The sequence below is a fragment of the Phaseolus vulgaris genome, chromosome 2 (assembly GCF_000499845.2).
Source record: "Phaseolus vulgaris cultivar G19833 chromosome 2, P. vulgaris v2.0, whole genome shotgun sequence".
NCBI lineage: Eukaryota > Viridiplantae > Streptophyta > Magnoliopsida > Fabales > Fabaceae > Phaseolus > Phaseolus vulgaris.
The window spans coordinates 35,993,598-36,019,425 of record NC_023758.2 but is presented as its reverse complement, the minus strand read 5'-3'; the positions used below and the strand labels follow the sequence as shown (position 1 = coordinate 36,019,425).

Here is a 25,828-nt window from a genome sequence, read left to right as displayed (position 1 = left end):
ATGATGTGAAACGACAGGCAAACTGTATGGTTATCCCTTTGCTAATTTGGTAGGTGTTCTAATAGGAGATTGGTGTCAGGTATTTTTGTATAAGGGTTGGACCACCCCTGAAGTGGTTCCTATTTATTTATTTATTTTTATTGCTGATAAAAAAAATGATAAATCAGGTAATATGCTATAAATCTGGTAAATATACGATACATCAGGTAATGATATTTTATCAAGATACGTTTTTTATCAATATATCATTCACTTTTATACAGAGGACTTATTTGATCATCGGAGAACCTTTTGCAAGTTTACTCCTGATCGAGTACTAGATAACAAGTACGAATAGGAATGAGAGGGAGGAGCGACCGAATCCCAGAGAACGAACACAAGAAAGAGGGCGAAGAATAAGCAACTGAGAAATGAGAGACAATTGTTCAAGCCGGTAGTAGATACTATATAAACCCTATACACGTACAATTATCTTAAACTTAATTATTTTAAAATATAAAATATGTATGCATGTAACCTTGAAGAATAAATTGGTTCTTTAGTACAATTTTAAAAAGTAAAACAAATTGTTTAAATTTATTAGAGCAAAATGAAAATTATTTTTAAAAAGTATATATTTTTTAAGTAGTCAATTAGCGGTTTGAAGTGTACTAGCCGAATCAATCGTTTACCATAGATGGGTTTCCAATTTTTTAAAACTAAAATTGTTATAAAAATTGATTAAAATATATTAGACTTATATATTTTTGTTTTAGGGTCAACGATTTGACTTTTTCTCACCTCTTCCTTTTTTTTATCAGCAATAAAATAAATAAAGAAATAGGGACCACTTCAGGGGTGGTCCAACCCTTATACAGAAATACTTGACATCAGTCTCCTATTAGAATGCCTACCAAATTAGCAAAGGGATAACCATACCAACACTAACCAATGTTAATGAATCAACCTCATACAAGCCAAAGGATTTAAAACCCAATTAGAATAAGGGAAATAAGCAGAACGAGACTTTGCATAAATCCAAGACCATACCTTTACTTGCACCGAAGCGAACACTTCAGACACATCTGCCACACCTCTATTGAAGATGACCAAGTTCCTATGTTTCCAGATTTCGCTCACAATGCCAACCCAAATTGTACCCCAAACTTCGTTAACCGAAACAGAAGCCTGACTCATCCTGAATTGTGAAAAATTTGACTTAGGATCCTTGTGAATTACAGACGACACACCAAGCCACTTAAAGCACAGACACCAGACACGCCAAGCAAACCTGCAAACAAAGAACAAGTGACAAGATGACTCCTCCTCCTCCCCACACAAACAACACAAGAGATTTTCTACCGCCACTCCGCGCCTTACCAAGTTAACCCTAGAGGCAATCCTATTCTTCAACACCCTCCAAGCAGTGAACAAAGCAGATGACAAGGCTTTGCACCTCCACAACTTACTATACACAGGAGAATACTCCCATCCTCAAACCCGCCTTACCTGAACATAGGCAGAGTTGACTGAGAAAGTTTGACTCTCCCCAATCTTCCAGACCCAACTGTCCGCCTCCCCAAAAAATTTGGACGAATATATCTTCAACATAGCTAATTTATTTTCATAGTCTCCAACAGTCCAAGGTTAAGACGAACCTTCAAACAAAACTTTTATTCCTTCCTTTCAGTGCTTGGATCCTAAAGTTCTTTGGTGAGTACTTCAATTATTTTCTACTCCTTCCTTGGCTAACCCTCTCTAACCATGTTTAATACTTTGATTTTTGTCCAAGAAAATCCTAGTTGGTGGTGCTATGTATATGTTGCTTCCATTCGAGAAGATTTCTCCAAGATTCTCCATTTTCGCCATACCAAAAGGCTTCACAACTTGTTTGCTTCTAGGTTAAGGGAAGATTTCCTATTCTTCATGAAAATATTGTGTTAAATAAGAGCATATATGTTGCTTTGCCTGAAGTTGCATGATTGATTTTCCTGTGGTTATATATTTTTGCAGTTTTAAGTTTTGAAAAACCAAACCTCTGGATAGATTCTTGCATTTTTTTTTGAAAATTTTAAATTTGTTTGTCCTTTGAATGAAATTTACTGAACTTTTTTGCGAATATTTACTTTCGCGAACATATTGGCTGAAAATCTGGTTTCGGCAAATTTGGAAATTTTGGAAAGTGTACGAGGGAGAAGTTAGAATAGCCGTACCTAAACACTTAATAAAATTAAAATAAGTTTTGTAAAGGTGTAATTCTGCATTTTGGAGCTTTTATGGGGTTGCAGTTTCGTAGAAAATTCGTGGAAATTGAAGAACTTAAGAAAACCACCTCTCTGTAGCACTGGTATCATAAAACAGCTACCGACAAAAGAAAAGCAGCAAAAAGGACATGGTCCACAGCCAAAACAGATCATGCGAGGAAGAACATGTGGTTCTGATAAGTTTTCGTAGTACACACCATTATCCACACAAATAGAGGTATCCTTCCAATCACTGAAGTCTTTTTTATATATATATATTAAAAATAAAAAATCAATTGTAAAGATTTTTAGGATGTTTAAATTATGTATTGAATTATACTCTCAATATAATAATAATAGCAAAGTTAATGAGGTAAGTTTTGAGGAAATATTAAAATAAAGAATGAGAGACATTTTTTATTTCTATATCTTCATTTTCTTTTTCACTTTCGAATTCAGATTTTACGAAGAGAAGATTAGCTAACTGTTCTCTTAGCTCTTCGTCTATATTTAAATTATTTAGTTTTTTTTTAAAAAATTTATAATTTTTTTATAACGTTTCACGATTCCACACTTATATGTTTCACGATTTTTTTATAATTTTTTTTTCCTTCTGATTTGTTTGTTTAGATGAATTATTTTGTCTAGTGGGTGAAACTCTTTTCATATGTTTTTTATTGTTGATGTGGGTTTTTTTTTCTCATATACATATTGGATACAAAATTCATTTTACAATTGAAAAACAAATGGGATACCATCTCCTTCCTCTCCATACATAACACATATGCTACTTTCCAAGACAACTCCTCCTCTTACCAAATTATCCCTTGTTTCTACTACTTTTTCAAGAATTCTCCAAACATTCACTTGTGTAGAGTGAGGGTTTTTATTTTCCATAAAGGTAGAAACAAAGACCTTCACTTTCTAAATCTTTCCTTAAGTATACCTTGCTAACTTCCCTCCCTCCATATCCATTTATCATCTTCCCTTTTCTCGTACTCCTGCCATATCCATTTCCTTATTTTTCAACAACACCATCAATTGATCCACTTGATTCATTTTCCACCTTCTCCAATCAAACTTCCAGTTCCATCCAACTTGGTATAGCTTACACTCTTTATTTGTGGACATGGAGTAAAGTCTTGGAAACTTAGTCTTTAAATCTCCATTCTTCACCCACTTATCTTCTCAAAACCTTACAAAACCTTAAAGATTTCTGGTGACATATCTCCCACATACTATTGCATATTGTAGTTAATATAAAATGATAAATGAATTTTATTGTTTTTATTGAGAACATATTGGAGAATCGTTATACTCCTTCATGACTTTTATGTTATCACTTCCAATGATTGTTCACGTCACCACCATTAATCTAGGTGAGCTGATTCATTTTATATTAATAATAAACTTCGTATTAATACCCGTAGACAGTTAAATAAAATGACACGATTATTCAATAGAATTTTTGTTAATAAAAATTCAATTAAAAATATCAAAATTAACGAAAAACTTAAAACTTAATTAAACCAACTTAATAATATATATATATATAATTTCAATGAGATTATAGGATTTAGCTACTGCTAAAGCTTACATGAATCCCCATTCTCACTTAATTGTTACTAATATTTTTGTAGGTAATCCCAAAATAATATATTAAAAAATTATACTATAAAGAAGAAGAACTTCTGGGAAAAAGGAAATGGTTAATATTCTTACCCACTATAAAAGCAATGATGTTAAAATTTATACAAGTGTATTGAGATATCTAACTTATTTCTTTTATATAAAAAGTTATAAATAGCAGATTTATACTGTATAAGTGTGTCATGTATTATTTATAAAAAAATTATTCGTACATTTGATATGTGATTTCACTTTTCTTGCATTGTAAATTAGTTGCGTGAATGAATGAGAAGATAACAGTTGGTAAGTGGAAAATGTATTGTGACAGTTTATTAGCATTGAAAATGAAAATAGAGATAAAATTAAGAAAGTGAGAATTGTGAAAAAAATAAATCAAAATCCTTGATAGAGTTTTTAAAATTTAAATTAGTTTAGTCAATTTAAAATTAAATTATCCTCACCAACTAATTTCCAACATCAGTTCCTATACCTAAATCCTAGTCATCTTCATTAGTCCCTAATCTCACAAGTGGCCCCTATTCACAGGATTCGATCTGAGATTTTATTTCTTTTAATCAGCTGAATAAATATATTATACAATATAATATATAACTATAAGGTTACCTAAATCCTTCGACCTATTGTCCAAAAGTTTGTCCCACTCCCACTACTTCCAACTGATAAAACAACAGATTTAATTTTGATTGAACTAAAACTAGTTACATTTAGATGAATCCTTAATCAACCTATGGTTTATAACTTGTCAAGTACATTTTAAAATGTGTGAAACTGAAACCAGTGAAATCATATGGGAAAGAAGAGTAGAGCATGTTTGAACTGTGGCAAAAGGTTATGTGGCTGGTTCCTATTGTGGCTAGTTTGGGAGGTTGTTATGTGTATTTTATAGAATATTTTTGGCTTAGGTATCCTTCTCATAAGCATCGGTTTGTCGTTGTTAACACTTGGGTTTTTGGTACAACTCAGCCTGTTACAAAGTTATGACTTAGTTGTTGGATGGTGTGTCTTGTATTGGTTTATTGAGTTTGACTCTTGGGTAAGGTCCTCCAGCATGATGACAAAGACCTTATTTAGTTGTTGGATGCATGTCCTTGTTTGAGGGTGTGACCTCTCTCTAGTGGGGTGATATAACTGTATTTGTTGGGTTTCTTTATCTTTGTCTGGGATTTTATCTTGATCTGTAGTACAATATTTGTTGGATCCTCAGTTGGTAGGGTTCTAGGAAACTTATTTTTGGGGTTTTGTATAAGGGTTGAAACATCTCTGAAGTGTCTCATTTTATTTTATTTATTCTTTGCTGATAAAAAAAAGAAAAGAAGAGAAGAGTAGAGCATGTAGCTATTAACTTGGAACAATTCTATATGGTGTCCCATGCATACCAACGATAAATATGGTCTCCATACATGATAAAGAAATTGCATAACTATCATCAATGAGAAATTATTATCATATACTATGCTTTCTCTCTCTCTTGTAAGTTAATCAGGACTTTTGGTGTTCGTTGTATATTCGAAACCATCGAAGTTTTGGGTTCCGTTCTCTCCATTGTTGAAGGAACCTATAATTGGAACACTGCCGTTGTAAGTATTGCCAATATTTGCAGAGTCCAAAGTTTGTAAGTTTGAGCTCTCGTTGTTTAAGGAACCAACAATTTCAGAAGCCGAAATCTTTGCCTGCTTGAGAACTTGTGAGCCCAAGCCGCGGTTGTTACAGGAATATTTACTTGTAGTACTCTTAACCTTCAAATTACTGCAATCTTGTTTCCCGCCGCGAGTGTTGTTAAATGACTCAAGAATTTCACCACAGTCAACAGAATTGGTAGTTTCGGATCTGTGATCCTCTTTGTTGTTTTCACGTTGGTTAGGGTTATTGGTTTCATTGATCACGCTGTTTGATTGTGTTGTCTCTTCATCCTTCCCACTCAAACTAGTTTCCAGAAAGTTGTTGGTTTCTCCACGATCAACATCGCTCTCTCTTCCCTTTCCCTTTCCCTTTCCCTTGCCGTTTAATTTCTCCATGGTTTTCAACAGCCAATTGGAAGTTGCAGTTAGAGAAAAAGTTAGAAGACGAACTGCGAATACAAGCAGCAAAAAGAGCACATAGATGAGCTCATAGATAACAGCAGATAGAGCTGTGCTAACGAAGGAAAACACAAATTCAGGAGAATTGACGGATGGCAAAGCTTCACGAGTTGGCTCCTTCAAGGAGACTTCTGCAAATAGAAATGAATAAAGTAGATAAATCACAAAGTTTTGCCAGTTTGAAGAACAATAAGGTGATCAAGGATTACTCTTCTTCCACTGAAGCAAATTTGAATGAAGTTGATGAACGGATTCCAGCAAGGAGAAGACTGAGATTATTCAATTTGTAAATATTAATGAGTCCATTCATGTAAAAGAAGAGTATATATACCTGCATATTCCATGGACATGTTTTTGGGCCTGGTTGTTGAAGCTTCAAGTTCGGAATTTGGTGCCTACAACATAAGATTAATAAATAAAACAACCCTCTGCGAATATAGCAATTTTAATTCATGAAACGGGAAACAATTAAGAGAGAGATAGGGAAATAGAACTGAAATCCCATAAACGAAGAAAAAGGGTTTAGTTCAGCCATCTACAACGAAAAGAAAAACCCTAATGCACCTATAAGTCGATAACAAGACGAGGGAAAATAGGTCCCAGTTCCGAAAAAGTTAGATCTACCCTCTGAACAAGCCAAAGACATCAAAATAGGGTTGCAATGAAACCTCTACGCTTTATTTGGAGAACCAAAACTAAACATCTAAGGCCCAAAACAAGTTTGAGGTTCTTGTGTGCTGAGGTTGCTCTAGTGTGTTGGTTGGTTGTGGATCTTCCAATCACCAACTCATAGCAGATCTGTAGGCATAGGTTTGGCTTTTTGTTAGGCTACCTCTTGGTTGGTTGGGTTTAGGCTCTCATGCCCTTTGATGGGTTGCCTGGCTGGTTCCTCTTTGCTAGTTTACAGGTATAAAGGTTTAGTACGAAGGGTTGGGTCTAGCCTTTAGAGGATGTAGTCTTGAAATTTTGTATAAGGATTGGGATAACTATTTCATTTATGGGTAGATTGAGGTTATAGAAAGAGAGACAAAAGTAAAGAAGTAACTATAAGAGATGTAATAACAAGTAATAGTGATATGATGATGAAAAAGAAAGAGGAACGTACAGCAGGAAAAAGTTCTATGCAAGCTTGAGAACTCATACCTTAACTGAAGAATTCTGCTTCATGTTTTCTTCTGCCATCAAACTATGCCGAAGGCGTCACTCCTTTCTATTTCTAATAAGGAATGGAGAAAGAGAGATAGTGTGTGGACAAGAATATGAGAGGAACATAAAATATATAGAATTGGAGTTGTAGGGTAAGAATAGAAGAAAAAAAAAGTTATCATATTTTTAGTTAACATGTATTAAGCATTGTCGTCATTAAAGCTAAAATTTTCAACTTTTACCAGAATTTTTTTATCAATAAACAAGGAGGTATAATATATATAAAACTCACCAGATTTTTGATTCTAGAAATTGAGATACACAATTACTGACATATATAAAAAAATGTCTTGTGGCATAATAATTGAACACCTTTAATTTAATGCTGATAAAAAAAGTAACTGAACACATGCATTAATTTTTACGTTAGATTTAGTTCCTTTTCACTGTTCTATTATCGTACGCTAAAAAAAAATATTAAATAAAAAATAATTTTAAAGATAAAAAGTAATTAGTTATTAGTATTGGAGTTATTATATTTTCTATATATAGATGTATATAGAAAGTGTATCAATGTATAATATACGTGGTAAAAGTAAAACAATAGTTTGGTGTAATTGTTGATAGATAAGCATAATACATGGAGTATTGAATTTTATGGAACATATCTCTCCAATATTATTGTATATAAACACTAGGCATGCGATGAATGAATATACAAAAACATTTTTTCCATAAAATTTGACATGGTATTAGAACACTTTTTTTTATCGACAATAGAACACTTTTTAGTGACTTTACAAAATTTTCTTTCGCCCTTTTTTTTCCTTGACAATCATGTCTACTGAGAACTCCACAGATGTAGTTACAGATACATCAAATTCATACTACGTACATCATTGATATCAACCCAAACACCTACTTGTCCCAGAGAAATTGAATGACTCAAACAATCTAACTTGGAGTAAATCAATGACTCGTGCAATTTTTCAGATACAGAAAGTCATTGCCACAATTACTCAAGGTACTAAGGTACGATGTATGTTTCATCATATTACATAAAAATCAAGAGCCTTTGGGACAAGTTAGACACATATTGCTCATACTCGTCGTGTAATCAAATGAAAGCACACAATGATGAGAAGAAAGAAGATTGTTTAATGCAATTTCTTATGGGTCTCAATGACACATATATAGGTATCTGATCTAATATTTTGATTATGTCTCCCTTGCCTAACATTAAACATACATATTCATTAATTATACAGGAAGAGACACAAAAACAATTGTCGATGATTAATTTGTGTAACCATGATGTTTACGCAAATGTAGTAGGTTTTCTCATGAACTTTAATACTTCAGTCAATTTTGTCTTCACAAAACCATGGATTTTGGACAGTGGAACAACTGATCATATTGTTTCAAATCAAGAATTATTTATTAATTCAACTCCATTACCAGTTTTTTGGTAAACCTTCCTATAGGCTCAACAACCCCAATCACATCCAAAGGGACCATCCAATTTAATAGGGATATCAAATTAGAGCATGTTTTATGTGTCCCGTCTTTTCATTTAAATCTTATTTCAGCAAGTAAACTCACTAAAGCTCTAAATTGTTGTATTGTCTTACTTCCAAATGGTTGTATCCTGCAGGATCTGGCAACGGGGAGGATAATTGGCTTGAGCGAACAACAAGGTGGTCTTTATTACATGAAAACTTTAAAAAATTGTTTACCCTTTTAATTTTTTCAGCAACACATATCTCTGGCATATGAGATTTGGTCATCAGTCTTCATCCTGTTTAAAACTGTCATCTTTATTATTTTCTTTCAATATGTCTACTCACAATTATTGCAATATATGTCTCATTGCTAAACAAACAATACTGCCTTTTACTTCTAGTGCAATAAATACACAACGTCCATTTGATTTTTACATTATGATATTTGGGATCCTCATAAACCACCTACTTATTCAAGTGCACGATTTTTTTTAACCATCGTCGATGATTTCACTAGATGCACTGGAGTTTTTTTTTATAGAACACAAATCATTAACTATAATCTTTAATCACATTTGCATATACACAATTTCACATCCATGTTAAAGTCATTCAAACAGATAATGGTACAAAATTTCTTTCCATGCATCAATTTTTTCTTGATCACGACATTAAATGCCAACACACATGTGCCTATACTCCCAACAAAACAGAGTGGTTGAGCGCAAATACCGTCATATCCTCAAAGTTGCACGATCTTTTCTTTATCATTCTAATTTGCCTTTTTTTTTTGCGAGATTGTGTTTTAATCGCAGTTTACCTCAATAACCGCTTACCTTCCCCCATTTTACCAGATAAAACACCCTTTCAGTTATTATACAACCAAGTCCCATGTGTTACACATTTACCTATTTTCGACAGCCTATGTCATGCAATAATGAATCATCCCAAACAAAAATTTGATCCCCGCGCTCGACGGTGTGTTTATTGGATATCCACCTAATCATAAAGGCTACAAATTATATGATCTAACACTGTTTTTGTCAATAGGGATGTGGTTTTTCACGAAACTATTTTTCCTTTTCATGAAACAACATCACCCTCACACTCTTTTGTCCTACCAAATTTGGTCCTTGACTTAGACCATTAAAACTCTACATTTCCTACCACACTACCGAACTCACAATCGGCTTGACCAACTTCACCCGTTGAGCCCATTACCGAACCCATATCCATTGAGCCTATTCTTGAACCTTTGACCATTAAATATTTTGCATCTAATTCATCCCCTGATATTTCTACACAACCACTTCGACATTCTACAAGTCACAAGCATCCTCCTGCATGGCATAAAGATTACTTGTTGCCACCTCTTGCCAATCATTCTACTCCTAGCCAAGGTTCTCTCTCAGGTACACGATATCCACTTTCTCATTTTATTTCTTATTCCGACTTATCTTATGCTCACTGCACGTTTTTAGCTAACATTTCTAAACATAGAGAGTCTTCATCATATGATCAAGCCATTCTTTCTCCCCAATAAAAGGAAGCCATTGGAATCTGAATTATCTGCATTGACAAAAAACAACACCTGAAGCATTGTTTCATTACTAGTTGGCCACAAACCCATAAGATGTCGATGGGTTTATAGAATAAAATACAGGTTCAATGGAAGCATCGAACGATATAAGGCGCGCTTAGTCGCCAAAGGTTACACGCAAGAGGAGGGGAGTATTCTCCTGTGTATAGTAAGTTGTGGAGGTGCAAAGCCTTGCCTTCTGCTTTGCTCACTGCTTGGAGGGTGTTGGAGAATAGGATTGCCTCTAGGGTTAACTTGGTAAGGCGTGGAGTGGCGGTAGAAAATCCTTTTTGTTGTTTGTGTGGGGAGGAGGAGGAGTCGTCTTGTCACTTGTTTTTTGTTTGCAGGTTTGCTTGGCGTGTTTGGTGTCTGTGTTTTAAGTGGCTTGGTGTGTCGTCTGTAATTCACAAGGACCCTAAGTCAATTTTTTCACAATTCAGGATGAGTCAGACTTCTGTTTCGGTTAACGAAGTTTGGGGTACTATTTGGGTTGGCATAGTGAGCGAAATCTGGAAACATAGGAACTCGGTCATCTTCAATAGAGGTGTGGCAGATGTGTCTGAAGTGTTCGCTTCGGTGCAAGTAAATGTATGGTCTTGGATTTTATGCAAAGTCTCATTTTGCTTATTTTCCTTATTCTAGTTGGGTTTTAAATCCTCTGGCTTGTATGAGGTTGATTCATTAATGTTGGTTAGTGTTGGTATGGTTATCCCTTTGCTAATTTGGTAGGTGTTCTAATAGGAGATTGGTGTCAGGTATTTTTGTATAAGGGTTGGACCACCCCTGAAGTGGTTCCTATTTATTTATTTATTTTTATTGCTGATAAAAAAAATGATAAATCAGGTAATATGCTATAAATCTGGTAAATATACGATACATCAGGTAATGATATTTTATCAAGATACGTTTTTTATCAATATATCATTCACTTTTATACAGAGGACTTATTTGATCATCGGAGAACCTTTTGCAAGTTTACTCCTGATCGAGTACTAGATAACAAGTACGAATAGGAATGAGAGGGAGGAGCGACCGAATCCCAGAGAACGAACACAAGAAAGAGGGCGAAGAATAAGCAACTGAGAAATGAGAGACAATTGTTCAAGCCGGTAGTAGATACTATATAAACCCTATACACGTACAATTATCTTAAACTTAATTATTTTAAAATATAAAATATGTATGCATGTAACCTTGAAGAATAAATTGGTTCTTTAGTACAATTTTAAAAAGTAAAACAAATTGTTTAAATTTATTAGAGCAAAATGAAAATTATTTTTAAAAAGTATATATTTTTTAAGTAGTCAATTAGCGGTTTGAAGTGTACTAGCCGAATCAATCGTTTACCATAGATGGGTTTCCAATTTTTTAAAACTAAAATTGTTATAAAAATTGATTAAAATATATTAGACTTATATATTTTTGTTTTAGGGTCAACGATTTGACTTTTTCTCACCTCTTCCTTTTTTTTTATCAGCAATAAAATAAATAAAGAAATAGGGACCACTTCAGGGGTGGTCCAACCCTTATACAGAAATACTTGACATCAGTCTCCTATTAGAATGCCTACCAAATTAGCAAAGGGATAACCATACCAACACTAACCAATGTTAATGAATCAACCTCATACAAGCCAAAGGATTTAAAACCCAATTAGAATAAGGGAAATAAGCAGAACGAGACTTTGCATAAATCCAAGACCATACCTTTACTTGCACCGAAGCGAACACTTCAGACACATCTGCCACACCTCTATTGAAGATGACCAAGTTCCTATGTTTCCAGATTTCGCTCACAATGCCAACCCAAATTGTACCCCAAACTTCGTTAACCGAAACAGAAGCCTGACTCATCCTGAATTGTGAAAAAATTGACTTAGGGTCCTTGTGAATTACAGACGACACACCAAGCCACTTAAAACACAGACACCAAACACGCCAAGCAAACCTGCAAACAAAAAACAAGTGACAAGACGACTCCTCCTCCTCCCCACACAAACAACAAAAAGGATTTTCTACCGCCACTCCACGCCTTACCAAGTTAACCCTAGAGGCAATCCTATTCTCCAACACCCTCCAAGCAGTGAGCAAAGCAGAAGGCAAGGCTTTGCACCTCCACAACTTACTATACACAGGAGAATACTCCCCTCCTCTTGCGTGTAACCTTTGGCGACTAAGCGCGCCTTATATCGTTCGATGCTTCCATTGAACCTGTATTTTATTCTATAAACCCATCGACATCTTATGGGTTTGTGGCCAACTAGTAATGAAACAATGCTTCAGGTGTTGTTTTTTGTCAATGCAGATAATTCAGATTCCAATGGCTTCCTTTTATTGGGGAGAAAGAATGGCTTGATCATATGATGAAGACTCTCTATGTTTAGAAATGTTAGCTAAAAACGTGCAGTGAGCATAAGATAAGTCGGAATAAGAAATAAAATGAGAAAGTGGATATCGTGTACCTGAGAGAGAACCTTGGCTAGGAGTAGAATGATTGGCAAGAGGTGGCAACAAGTAATCTTTATGCCATGCAGGAGGATGCTTGTGACTTGTAGAATGTCGAAGTGGTTGTGTAGAAATATCAGGGGATGAATTAGATGCAAAATATTTAATGGTCAAAGGTTCAAGAATAGGCTCAATGGATATGGGTTCGGTAATGGGCTCAACGGGTGAAGTTGGTCAAGCCGATTGTGAGTTCGGTAGTGTGGTAGGAAATGTAGAGTTTTAATGGTCTAAGTCAAGGACCAAATTTGGTAGGACAAAAGAGTGTGAGGGTGATGTTGTTTCATGAAAAGGAAAAATAGTTTCGTGAAAAACCACATCCCTATTGACAAAAACAGTGTTAGATCATATAATTTGTAGCCTTTATGATTAGGTGGATATCCAATAAACACACCGTCGAGCGCGGGGATCAAATTTTTGTTTGGGATGATTCATTATTGCATGACATAGGCTGTCGAAAATAGGTAAATGTGTAACACATGGGACTTGGTTGTATAATAACTGAAAGGGTGTTTTATCTGGTAAAATGGGGGAAGGTAAGCGGTTATTGAGGTAAACTGCGATTAAAACACAATCTCGCAAAAAAAAAAGGCAAATTAGAATGATAAAGAAAAGATCGTGCAACTTTGAGGATATGACGGTATTTGCGCTCAACCACTCTGTTTTGTTGGGAGTATAGGCACATGTGTGTTGGCATTTAATGTCGTGATCAAGAAAAAATTGATGCATGGAAAGAAATTTTGTACCATTATCTGTTTGAATGACTTTAACATGGATGTGAAATTGTGTATATGCAAATGTGATTAAAGATTATAGTTAATGATTTGTGTTCTATAAAAAAAAACTCCAGTGCATCTAGTGAAATCATCGACGATGGTTAAAAAAAATCGTGCACTTGAATAAGTAGGTGGTTTATGAGGATCCCAAATATCATAATGTAAAAATCAAATGGACGTTGTGTATTTATTGCACTAGAAGTAAAAGGCAGTATTGTTTGTTTAGCAATGAGACATATATTGCAATAATTGTGAGTAGACATATTGAAAGAAAATAATAAAGATGACAGTTTTAAACAGGATGAAGACTGATGACCAAATCTCATATGCCAGAGATATGTGTTGCTGAAAAAATTAAAAGGGTAAACAATTTTTTAAAGTTTTCATGTAATAAAGACCACCTTGTTGTTCGCTCAAGCCAATTATCCTCCCCGTTGCCAGATCCTGCAGGATACAACCATTTGGAAGTAAGACAATACAACAATTTAGAGCTTTAGTGAGTTTACTTGCTGAAATAAGATTTAAATGAAAAGACGGGACACATAAAACATGCTCTAATTTGATATCCCTATTAAATTGGATGGTCCCTTTGGATGTGATTGGGGTTGTTGAGCCTATAGGAAGGTTTACCAAAAAACTGGTAATGGAGTTGAATTAATAAATAATTCTTGATTTGAAACAATATGATCAGTTGTTCCACTGTCCAAAATCCATGGTTTTGTGAAGACAAAATTGACTGAAGTATTAAAGTTCATGAGAAAACCTACTACATTTGCGTAAACATCATGGTTACACAAATTAATCATCGACAATTGTTTTTGTGTCTCTTCCTGTATAATTAATGAATATGTATGTTTAATGTTAGGCAAGGGAGACATAATCAAAATATTAGATCAGATACCTATATATGTGTCATTGAGACCCATAAGAAATTGCATTAAACAATCTTCTTTCTTCTCATCATTGTGTGCTTTCATTTGATTACACGACGAGTATGAGCAATATGTGTCTAACTTGTCCCAAAGGCTCTTGATTTTTATGTAATATGATGAAACATACATCGTACCTTAGTACCTTGAGTAATTGTGGCAATGACTTTCTGTATCTGAAAAATTGCACGAGTCATTGATTTACTCCAAGTTAGATTGTTTGAGTCATTCAATTTCTCTGGGACAAGTAGGTGTTTGGGTTGATATCAATGATGTACGTAGTATGAATTTGATGTATCTGTAACTACATCTGTGGAGTTCTCAGTAGACATGATTGTCAAGGAAAAAAAAGGGCGAAAGAAAATTTTGTAAAGTCACTAAAAAGTGTTCTATTGTCGATAAAAAAAAGTGTTCTAATACCATGTCAAATTTTATGGAAAAAATGTTTTTGTATATTCATTCATCGCATGCCTAGTGTTTATATACAATAATATTGGAGAGATATGTTCCATAAAATTCAATACTCCATGTATTATGCTTATCTATCAACAATTACACCAAACTATTGTTTTACTTTTACCACGTATATTATACATTGATACACTTTCTATATACATCTATATATAGAAAATATAATAACTCCAATACTAATAACTAATTACTTTTTATCTTTAAAATTATTTTTTATTTAATATTTTTTTTTAGCGTACGATAATAGAACAGTGAAAAGGAACTAAATCTAACGTAAAAATTAATGCATGTGTTCAGTTACTTTTTTTATCAGCATTAAATTAAAGGTGTTCAATTATTATGCCACAAGACATTTTTTTATATATGTCAGTAATTGTGTATCTCAATTTCTAGAATCAAAAATCTGGTGAGTTTTATATATATTATACCTCCTTGTTTATTGATAAAAAAATTCTGGTAAAAGTTGAAAATTTTAGCTTTAATGACGACAATGCTTAATACATGTTAACTAAAAATATGATAACTTTTTTTTTCTTCTATTCTTACCCTACAACTCCAATTCTATATATTTTATGTTCCTCTCATATTCTTGTCCACACACTATCTCTCTTTCTCCATTCCTTATTAGAAATAGAAAGGAGTGACGCCTTCGGCATAGTTTGATGGCAGAAGAAAACATGAAGCAGAATTCTTCAGTTAAGGTATGAGTTCTCAAGCTTGCATAGAACTTTTTCCTGCTGTACGTTCCTCTTTCTTTTTCATCATCATATCACTATTACTTGTTATTACATCTCTTATAGTTACTTCTTTACTTTTGTCTCTCTTTCTATAACCTCAATCTACCCATAAATGAAATAGTTATCCCAATCCTTATACAAAATTTCAAGACTACATCCTCTAAAGGCTAGACCCAACCCTTCGTACTAAACCTTTATACCTGTAAACTAGCAAAGAGGAACCAGCCAGGCAACCCATCAAAGGGCATGAGAGCCTAAACCCAACCAACCAAGAGGTAGCCTAACAAAAAGCCAAACCTATGCCTACAGATCTGCTATGAGTTGGTGATTGGAAGATCCACAACCAACCAACACACTAGAGCAACCTCAGCACACAAGAACCTCAAACTTGTTTTGGGCCTTAGATGTTTAGTTTTGGTTCTCCAAATAAAGCGTAGAGGTTTCATTGCAACCCTATTTTGATGTCTTTGGCTTGTTCAGAGGGTAGATCTAACTTTTTCGGAACTGGGACCTATTTTCCCTCGTCTTGTTATCGACTTATAGGTGCATTAGGGTTTTTCTTTTCGTTGTAGATGGCTGAACTAAACCCTTTTTCTTCGTTTATGGGATTTCAGTTCTATTTCCCTATCTCTCTCTTAATTGTTTCCCGTTTCATGAATTAAAATTGCTATATTCGCAGAGGGTTGTTTTATTTATTAATCTTATGTTGTAGGCACCAAATTCCGAACTTGAAGCTTCAACAACCAGGCCCAAAAACATGTCCATGGAATATGCAGGTATATATACTCTTCTTTTACATGAATGGACTCATTAATATTTACAAATTGAATAATCTCAGTCTTCTCCTTGCTGGAATCCGTTCATCAACTTCATTCAAATTTGCTTCAGTGGAAGAAGAGTAATCCTTGATCACCTTATTGTTCTTCAAACTGGCAAAACTTTGTGATTTATCTACTTTATTCATTTCTATTTGCAGAAGTCTCCTTGAAGGAGCCAACTCGTGAAGCTTTGCCATCCGTCAATTCTCCTGAATTTGTGTTTTCCTTCGTTAGCACAGCTCTATCTGCTGTTATCTATGAGCTCATCTATGTGCTCTTTTTGCTGCTTGTATTCGCAGTTCGTCTTCTAACTTTTTCTCTAACTGCAACTTCCAATTGGCTGTTGAAAACCATGGAGAAATTAAACGGCAAGGGAAAGGGAAAGGGAAAGGGAAGAGAGAGCGATGTTGATCGTGGAGAAACCAACAACTTTCTGGAAACTAGTTTGAGTGGGAAGGATGAAGAGACAACACAATCAAACAGCGTGATCAATGAAACCAATAACCCTAACCAACGTGAAAACAACAAAGAGGATCACAGATCCGAAACTACCAATTCTGTTGACTGTGGTGAAATTCTTGAGTCATTTAACAACACTCGCGGCGGGAAACAAGATTGCAGTAATTTGAAGGTTAAGAGTACTACAAGTAAATATTCCTGTAACAACCGCGGCTTGGGCTCACAAGTTCTCAAGCAGGCAAAGATTTCGGCTTCTGAAATTGTTGGTTCCTTAAACAACGAGAGCTCAAACTTACAAACTTTGGACTCTGCAAATATTGGCAATACTTACAACGGCAGTGTTCCAATTATAGGTTCCTTCAACAATGGAGAGAACGGAACCCAAAACTTCGATGGTTTCGAATATACAACGAACACCAAAAGTCCTGATTAACTTACAAGAGAGAGAGAAAGCATAGTATATGATAATAATTTCTCATTGATGATAGTTATGCAATTTCTTTATCATGTATGGAGACCATATTTATCGTTGGTATGCATGGGACACCATATAGAATTGTTCCAAGTTAATAGCTACATGCTCTACTCTTCTCTTCTTTTCTTTTTTTTATCAGCAAAGAATAAATAAAATAAAATGAGACACTTCAGAGATGTTTCAACCCTTATACAAAACCCCAAAAATAAGTTTCCTAGAACCCTACCAACTGAGGATCCAACAAATATTGTACTACAGATCAAGATAAAATCCCAGACAAAGATAAAGAAACCCAACAAATACAGTTATATCACCCCACTAGAGAGAGGTCACACCCTCAAACAAGGACATGCATCCAACAACTAAATAAGGTCTTTGTCATCATGCTGGAGGACCTTACCCAAGAGTCAAACTCAATAAACCAATACAAGACACACCATCCAACAACTAAGTCATAACTTTGTAACAGGCTGAGTTGTACCAAAAACCCAAGTGTTAACAACGACAAACCGATGCTTATGAGAAGGATACCTAAGCCAAAAATATTCTATAAAATACACATAACAACCTCCCAAACTAGCCACAATAGGAACCAGCCACATAACCTTTTGCCACAGTTCAAACATGCTCTACTCTTCTTTCCCATATGATTTCACTGGTTTCAGTTTCACACATTTTAAAATGTACTTGACAAGTTATAAACCATAGGTTGATTAAGGATTCATCTAAATGTAACTAGTTTTAGTTCAATCAAAATTAAATCTGTTGTTTTATCAGTTGGAAGTAGTGGGAGTGGGACAAACTTTTGGACAATAGGTCGAAGGATTTAGGTAACCTTATAGTTATATATTATATTGTATAATATATTTATTCAGCTGATTAAAAGAAATAAAATCTCAGATCGAATCCTGTGAATAGGGGCCACTTGTGAGATTAGGGACTAATGAAGATGACTAGGATTTAGGTATAGGAACTGATGTTGGAAATTAGTTGGTGAGGATAATTTAATTTTAAATTGACTAAACTAATTTAAATTTTAAAAACTCTATCAAGGATTTTGATTTATTTTTTTCACAATTCTCACTTTCTTAATTTTATCTCTATTTTCATTTTCAATGCTAATAAACTGTCACAATACATTTTCCACTTACCAACTGTTATCTTCTCATTCATTCACGCAACTAATTTACAATGCAAGAAAAGTGAAATCACATATCAAATGTACGAATAATTTTTTTATAAATAATACATGACACACTTATACAGTATAAATCTGCTATTTATAACTTTTTATATAAAAGAAATAAGTTAGATATCTCAATACACTTGTATAAATTTTAACATCATTGCTTTTATAGTGGGTAAGAATATTAACCATTTCCTTTTTCCCAGAAGTTCTTCTTCTTTATAGTATAATTTTTTAATATATTATTTTGGGATTACCTACAAAAATATTAGTAACAATTAAGTGAGAATGGGGATTCATGTAAGCTTTAGCAGTAGCTAAATCCTATAATCTCATTGAAATTATATATATATATATATTATTAAGTTGGTTTAATTAAGTTTTAAGTTTTTCGTTAATTTTGATATTTTTAATTGAATTTTTATTAACAAAAATTCTATTGAATAATCGTGTCATTTTATTTAACTGTCTACGGGTATTAATACGAAGTTTATTATTAATATAAAATGAATCAGCTCACCTAGATTAATGGTGGTGACGTGAACAATCATTGGAAGTGATAACATAAAAGTCATGAAGGAGTATAACGATTCTCCAATATGTTCTCAATAAAAACAATAAAATTCATTTATCATTTTATATTAACTACAATATGCAATAGTATGTGGGAGATATGTCACCAGAAATCTTTAAGGTTTTGTAAGGTTTTGAGAAGATAAGTGGGTGAAGAATGGAGATTTAAAGACTAAGTTTCCAAGACTTTACTCCATGTCCACAAATAAAGAGTGTAAGCTATACCAAGTTGGATGGAACTGGAAGTTTGATTGGAGAAGGTGGAAAATGAATCAAGTGGATCAATTGATGGTGTTGTTGAAAAATAAGGAAATGGATATGGCAGGAGTACGAGAAAAGGGAAGATGATAAATGGATATGGAGGGAGGGAAGTTAGCAAGGTATACTTAAGGAAAGATTTAGAAAGTGAAGGTCTTTGTTTCTACCTTTATGGAAAATAAAAACCCTCACTCTACACAAGTGAATGTTTGGAGAATTCTTGAAAAAGTAGTAGAAACAAGGGATAATTTGGTAAGAGGAGGAGTTGTCTTGGAAAGTAGCATATGTGTTATGTATGGAGAGGAAGGAGATGGTATCCCATTTGTTTTTCAATTGTAAAATGAATTTTGTATCCAATATGTATATGAGAAAAAAAAACCCACATCAACAATAAAAAACATATGAAAAGAGTTTCACCCACTAGACAAAATAATTCATCTAAACAAACAAATCAGAAGGAAAAAAAAATTATAAAAAAATCGTGAAACATATAAGTGTGGAATCGTGAAACGTTATAAAAAAATTATAAATTTTTTAAAAAAAAACTAAATAATTTAAATATAGACGAAGAGCTAAGAGAACAGTTAGCTAATCTTCTCTTCGTAAAATCTGAATTCGAAAGTGAAAAAGAAAATGAAGATATAGAAATAAAAAATGTCTCTCATTCTTTATTTTAATATTTCCTCAAAACTTACCTCATTAACTTTGCTATTATTATTATATTGAGAGTATAATTCAATACATAATTTAAACATCCTAAAAATCTTTACAATTGATTTTTTATTTTTAATATATATATATAAAAAAGACTTCAGTGATTGGAAGGATACCTCTATTTGTGTGGATAATGGTGTGTACTACGAAAACTTATCAGAACCACATGTTCTTCCTCGCATGATCTGTTTTGGCTGTGGACCATGTCCTTTTTGCTGCTTTTCTTTTGTCGGTAGCTGTTTTATGATACCAGTGCTACAGAGAGGTGGTTTTCTTAAGTTCTTCAATTTCCACGAATTTTCTACGAAACTGCAACCCCATAAAAGCTCCAAAATGCAGAATTACACCTTTACAAAACTTATTTTAATTTTATTAAGTGTTTAGGTACGGCTATTCTAACTTCTCCCTCGTACACTTTCCAAAATTTCCAAATTTGCCGAAACCAGATTTTCAGCCAATATGTTCGCGAAAGTAAATATTCGCAAAAAAGTTCAGTAAATTTCATTCAAAGGACAAACAAATTTAAAATTTTCAAAAAAAAATGCAAGAATCTATCCAGAGGTTTGGTTTTTCAAAACTTAAAACTGCAAAAATATATAACCACAGGAAAATCAATCATGCAACTTCAGGCAAAGCAACATATATGCTCTTATTTAACACAATATTTTCATGAAGAATAGGAAATCTTCCCTTAACCTAGAAGCAAACAAGTTGTGAAGCCTTTTGGTATGGCGAAAATGGAGAATCTTGGAGAAATCTTCTCGAATGGAAGCAACATATACATAGCACCACCAACTAGGATTTTCTTGGACAAAAATCAAAGTATTAAACATGGTTAGAGAGGGTTAGCCAAGGAAGGAGTAGAAAATAATTGAAGTACTCACCAAAGAACTTTAGGATCCAAGCACTGAAAGGAAGGAATAAAAGTTTTGTTTGAAGGTTCGTCTTAACCTTGGACTGTTGGAGACTATGAAAATAAATTAGCTATGTTGAAGATATATTCGTCCAAATTTTTTGGGGAGGCGGACAGTTGGGTCTGGAAGATTGGGGAGAGTCAAACTTTCTCAGTCAACTCTGCCTATGTTCAGGTAAGGCGGGTTTGAGGATGGGAGTATTCTCCTGTGTATAGTAAGTTGTGGAGGTGCAAAGCCTTGTCATCTGCTTTGTTCACTGCTTGGAGGGTGTTGAAGAATAGGATTGCCTCTAGGGTTAACTTGGTAAGGCGCGGAGTGGCGGTAGAAAATCTCTTGTGTTGTTTGTGTGGGGAGGAGGAGGAGTCATCTTGTCACTTGTTCTTTGTTTGCAGGTTTGCTTGGCGTGTCTGGTGTCTGTGCTTTAAGTGGCTTGGTGTGTCGTCTGTAATTCACAAGGATCCTAAGTCAAATTTTTCACAATTCAGGATGAGTCAGGCTTCTGTTTCGGTTAACGAAGTTTGGGGTACAATTTGGGTTGGCATTGTGAGCGAAATCTGGAAACATAGGAACTTGGTCATCTTCAATAGAGGTGTGGCAGATGTGTCTGAAGTGTTCGCTTCGGTGCAAGTAAAGGTATGGTCTTGGATTTATGCAAAGTCTCGTTCTGCTTATTTCCCTTATTCTAATTGGGTTTTAAATCCTTTGGCTTGTATGAGGTTGATTCATTAACATTGGTTAGTGTTGGTATGGTTATCCCTTTGCTAATTTGGTAGGCATTCTAATAGGAGACTGATGTCAAGTATTTCTGTATAAGGGTTGGACCACCCCTGAAGTGGTCCCTATTTCTTTATTTATTTTATTGCTGATAAAAAAAAAGGAAGAGGTGAGAAAAAGTCAAATCGTTGACCCTAAAACAAAAATATATAAGTCTAATATATTTTAATCAATTTTTATAACAATTTTAGTTTTAAAAAATTGGAAACCCATCTATGGTAAACGATTGATTCGGCTAGTACACTTCAAACCGCTAATTGACTACTTAAAAAATATATACTTTTTAAAAATAATTTTCATTTTGCTCTAATAAATTTAAACAATTTGTTTTACTTTTTAAAATTGTACTAAAGAACCAATTTATTCTTCAAGGTTACATGCATACATATTTTATATTTTAAAATAATTAAGTTTAAGATAATTGTACGTGTATAGGGTTTATATAGTATCTACTACCGGCTTGAACAATTGTCTCTCATTTCTCAGTTGCTTATTCTTCGCCCTCTTTCTTGTGTTCGTTCTCTGGGATTCGGTCGCTCCTCCCTCTCATTCCTATTCGTACTTGTTATCTAGTACTCGATCAGGAGTAAACTTGCAAAAGGTTCTCCGATGATCAAATAAGTCCTCTGTATAAAAGTGAATGATATATTGATAAAAAACGTATCTTGATAAAATATCATTACCTGATGTATCGTATATTTACCAGATTTATAGCATATTACCTGATTTATCATTTTTTTTATCAGCAATAAAAATAAATAAATAAATAGGAACCACTTCAGGGGTGGTCCAACCCTTATACAAAAATACCTGACACCAATCTCCTATTAGAATACCTACCAAATTAGCAAAGGGATAACCATACCAACACTAACCAACATTAATGAATCAACCTCATACAAGCCAGAGGATTTAAAACCCAACTAGAATAAGGAAAATAAGCAAAATGAGACTTTGCATAAAATCCAAGACCATACATTTACTTGCACCGAAGCGAACACTTCAGACACATCTGCCACACCTCTATTGAAGATGACCGAGTTCCTATGTTTCCAGATTTCGCTCACTATGCCAACCCAAATAGTACCCCAAACTTCGTTAACCGAAACAGAAGTCTGACTCATCCTGAATTGTGAAAAAATTGACTTAGGGTCCTTGTGAATTACAGACGACACACCAAGCCACTTAAAACACAGACACCAAACACGCCAAGCAAACCTGCAAACAAAAAACAAGTGACAAGACGACTCCTCCTCCTCCCCACACAAACAACAAAAAGGATTTTCTACCGCCACTCCACGCCTTACCAAGTTAACCCTAGAGGCAATCCTATTCTCCAACACCCTCCAAGCAGTGAGCAAAGCAGAAGGCAAGGCTTTGCACCTCCACAACTTACTATACACAGGAGAATACTCCCCTCCTCTAACCCGCCTTACCTAAACATAGGTAGAGTTGACTGAGAAAGTTTAACTCTCCCCGATCTTCCAGACCCAACTATCCGCCTCCCCAAAAACCAACTTCACCTCTTGCAGACTCTGAAACAGTTGTTCCACCAAAGACTTCTCCTAGTCGAAAAAGGATCTACGCCAGTCCAAATTCCACACCCATTCACCATTATACCAATACCCAAGTTCAACCATTTTTGCGTTTTTGGCCGAGCTTGGAGAGAAAAGTCTCGGAAAAACTCCCTTCAAAGTACCACAGCTCAACCAGCTGTCCTCCCAGAAAGAAATCTCCTTACGATCCCCCACTTTCCACTTAAACCCATCTTCAAAACTTCTACCCCATTATCTTAAATGACAACTGATTTATCATGTATCTCTTTATTTTCTATTAATGTAACCAATTTGTTTGGTCGCTACTGATACTGAATGACGTGGCTCACTCGGCTCCAACCGGTATAATAATGATTGTTAATAACTACCATAACATTTAAATTAATTATTTTACGTCACAATGTTTATGTTAATTAGTTTATTACAAAAATAACTAATATAAATATTTTGGTGCTTAGCTCTCACTATAATAACTAGAATTTCTTAAAAAAGAGTAATACAAAAGAATTAATGTTAGTTGCAATCATACCAACACTAATGCACTGGATCTCATCAGAACCTCGTAGTTAAGCGTGCTTAGGTGAGAGTATTACTAGGATGGGTGACCTTCTGGGAAGTCCTCGTGTTACACTTTTTTTTTTGTATTTCTTTGCTGATAAAAAAAACAAACACAAAAGAATTAATGTTCAAATACCTAATCTTCAAATTAAATTCAACCAAAAAAATTAATAACTATAATATATAAATCAATTATCTTAATTACTTGTAATACTAAAATAAATAATTTGATGTTGAGTAACATATATAGTAACAACATAAAGTAGTAGAAATTATTTTTCTCTCTTACTTTTTCTTTCAAACACTAAAAAAGAGTAGAAAAAAAAAGAAGTATTTTTGATGTGTCTTAATAAGAGACTCCTTTATAATAAAAGAGCAAGCACTAAAGTAAATTATCTCTAATTTAAGACTTATTTTCTCACATTCTTCCACTTAATATTTTGATCAAATTAATCAAATCTTCATGCTTTATTCTTGGTCATTCATGTTGTTTATTTTCGATATGTCATAATAGAATCAAACCTATTTATAAAGTTGTCATTGTTTTTTTCTATATATTAAAAGAATATATTAATATTCCATGTAATATATTAATATACCACCTATTTAGAATCAAACATATATAAACTAGTTATTGTTAATCGATTTTGTCATAACATTTTTTAGGTTTTCAGAGTGTGAATCTCTTGCATCCAGAATTTATTCCTCTACTATTTCTCAAAAAGAGTAGTAGTGAATACTTATGTAAATCTAAACAAATAGTCAATATTAAATCTCCTTTTACACTACAAGAAAAATATTAAATAGAAACTAATTTTAGAGAAAAAAAAACAATTAGTTACTATATTAACTAAATTAGATATTATTTTATAGACTAACAAATTATTGATATCTAAAGTAGTTTCTATTATTAATAAAAATAATTATAAATTAGTTTCTAAAGTGTTATCTAATAGGGGTGGTTTTAATAAAAGAGAAATACCCTATTGCTTATTTTAGTGAGAATTTGAAGGGTAATAATCTTAATTATTTACCTATAATAAGAAACTTATATGCCTTAGTTACATTCTTGCAAAATTGGACTTTTTACCAAAATAAATTGTGATTCATAGTGATTATGAGTTCCTGAAACATTAGAAGGGTCAATGCAATCTTAACAAAAGACATGTTAAATAGGTGGAGTACATTGAGAAATTCCCTTATGTGATTAAACGTATGCACGGAAAAACTATTATCGTGGTTGATGCTTTGTCTAGAAGATATATCTTGCTTATAAATTTGGAAACAATAGTTTTAGGCTTTGATCACATTAAGGAGTTTTATCAAAATGATTATAACTTCTCTCAAATTTTTATGAATGTTCTAAAGGATCATGCATAGGGTTTTTCATACATTTAACATTTCATTTTAGAGATAAAAACTTTTACATTCCTAAGGGATCTTTAAGACAACTTTTCATTGAAAAGGAACGTGAAGGTGGACTTATCGAGTACTTTGGTGTAAATAAAACTAAAGATTTTGAAAGAACATTTTTATTGGCATTACATACAAAAACAAGTTTCAAAATTTTTGGGAAAAATGGACAAGAACAAATTCTTACTATATAGTTTGTACACACCCTTTCCATTTCCTAACATTGTTTAGCAAGATTGAATTTTGTTCTTGGATTGTCAAGATTAAGGAATGGACATGGCTTTATCTTTATGGTTGTGGATAGGTTTTAAAAAATGACTCAATTTATATCATGCCAAAAATTTGATGATGCGTGTTTTATTGCTAATTTATTTTTCAAAGAAGTGGTTTGATGACATGGACTTCATAGGAGTATTGTTTCTAACCAAGACTCTAAGTTCCTTAGTCAACCACAAATAGATGGTCAAACAAAAGTGGTTAATAAAACTTTAATTCAACCTCTAAGATGCATGATTTCTAAAAACAGAAAAGGTGGGAAA

At 33.7% G+C, this 25,828-nt stretch overlaps 2 protein-coding genes, 2 long non-coding RNA genes and 1 pseudogene across 6 annotated transcripts; 3 read left to right on the top strand and 2 right to left on the bottom strand.

Moving 5' to 3' along the window:
* Window positions 1-1,562: 1,562 nt before the first annotated feature.
* Window positions 1,563-2,129, top strand: LOC137811742 (uncharacterized). 2 transcript variants are annotated; one of them, XR_011081139.1, is made up of 2 exons: window positions 1,563-1,692; window positions 1,772-2,129. It is a non-coding gene; the product is annotated as an uncharacterized lncRNA (long non-coding RNA). The 2 variants fall into 2 exon arrangements; XR_011081138.1 differs by having other exon boundaries at window positions 1,573-1,692; window positions 1,782-2,129.
* Window positions 2,130-5,204: 3,075 nt separating this feature from the next.
* Window positions 5,205-7,305, bottom strand: LOC137811741 (uncharacterized). The gene is made up of 3 exons (XM_068613575.1): window positions 7,094-7,305; window positions 6,282-6,345; window positions 5,205-6,081 (listed from the first exon to the last, which is right to left on the bottom strand). Exons 1-3 carry the CDS (start codon window positions 7,130-7,132, stop codon window positions 5,348-5,350), a joined length of 837 nt encoding a protein of 278 aa, XP_068469676.1. The 5' UTR covers window positions 7,133-7,305; the 3' UTR covers window positions 5,205-5,347.
* Window positions 7,306-15,343: 8,038 nt separating this feature from the next.
* On the top strand, window positions 15,344-17,444 carry LOC137811739 (uncharacterized). The gene is made up of 3 exons (XM_068613574.1): window positions 15,344-15,555; window positions 16,304-16,367; window positions 16,568-17,444. The coding sequence occupies exons 1-3, from the start codon at window positions 15,517-15,519 to the stop codon at window positions 17,299-17,301; spliced, it is 837 nt and encodes a 278-aa protein (XP_068469675.1). The 5' UTR covers window positions 15,344-15,516; the 3' UTR covers window positions 17,302-17,444.
* Window positions 17,445-20,521: 3,077 nt separating this feature from the next.
* LOC137811740 (uncharacterized) lies at window positions 20,522-21,258 on the bottom strand. Of its 2 annotated transcripts, none has more exons than XR_011081137.1 (2): window positions 20,959-21,258; window positions 20,522-20,879 (listed from the first exon to the last, which is right to left on the bottom strand). It is a non-coding gene; the product is annotated as an uncharacterized lncRNA (long non-coding RNA). The 2 variants fall into 2 exon arrangements; XR_011081136.1 differs by having other exon boundaries at window positions 20,522-20,869; window positions 20,959-21,078.
* Window positions 21,259-23,833: 2,575 nt separating this feature from the next.
* LOC137813084 (5S ribosomal RNA) lies at window positions 23,834-23,952 on the top strand (annotated as a pseudogene).
* The last annotated feature ends 1,876 nt before the right edge of the window (window positions 23,953-25,828 follow it).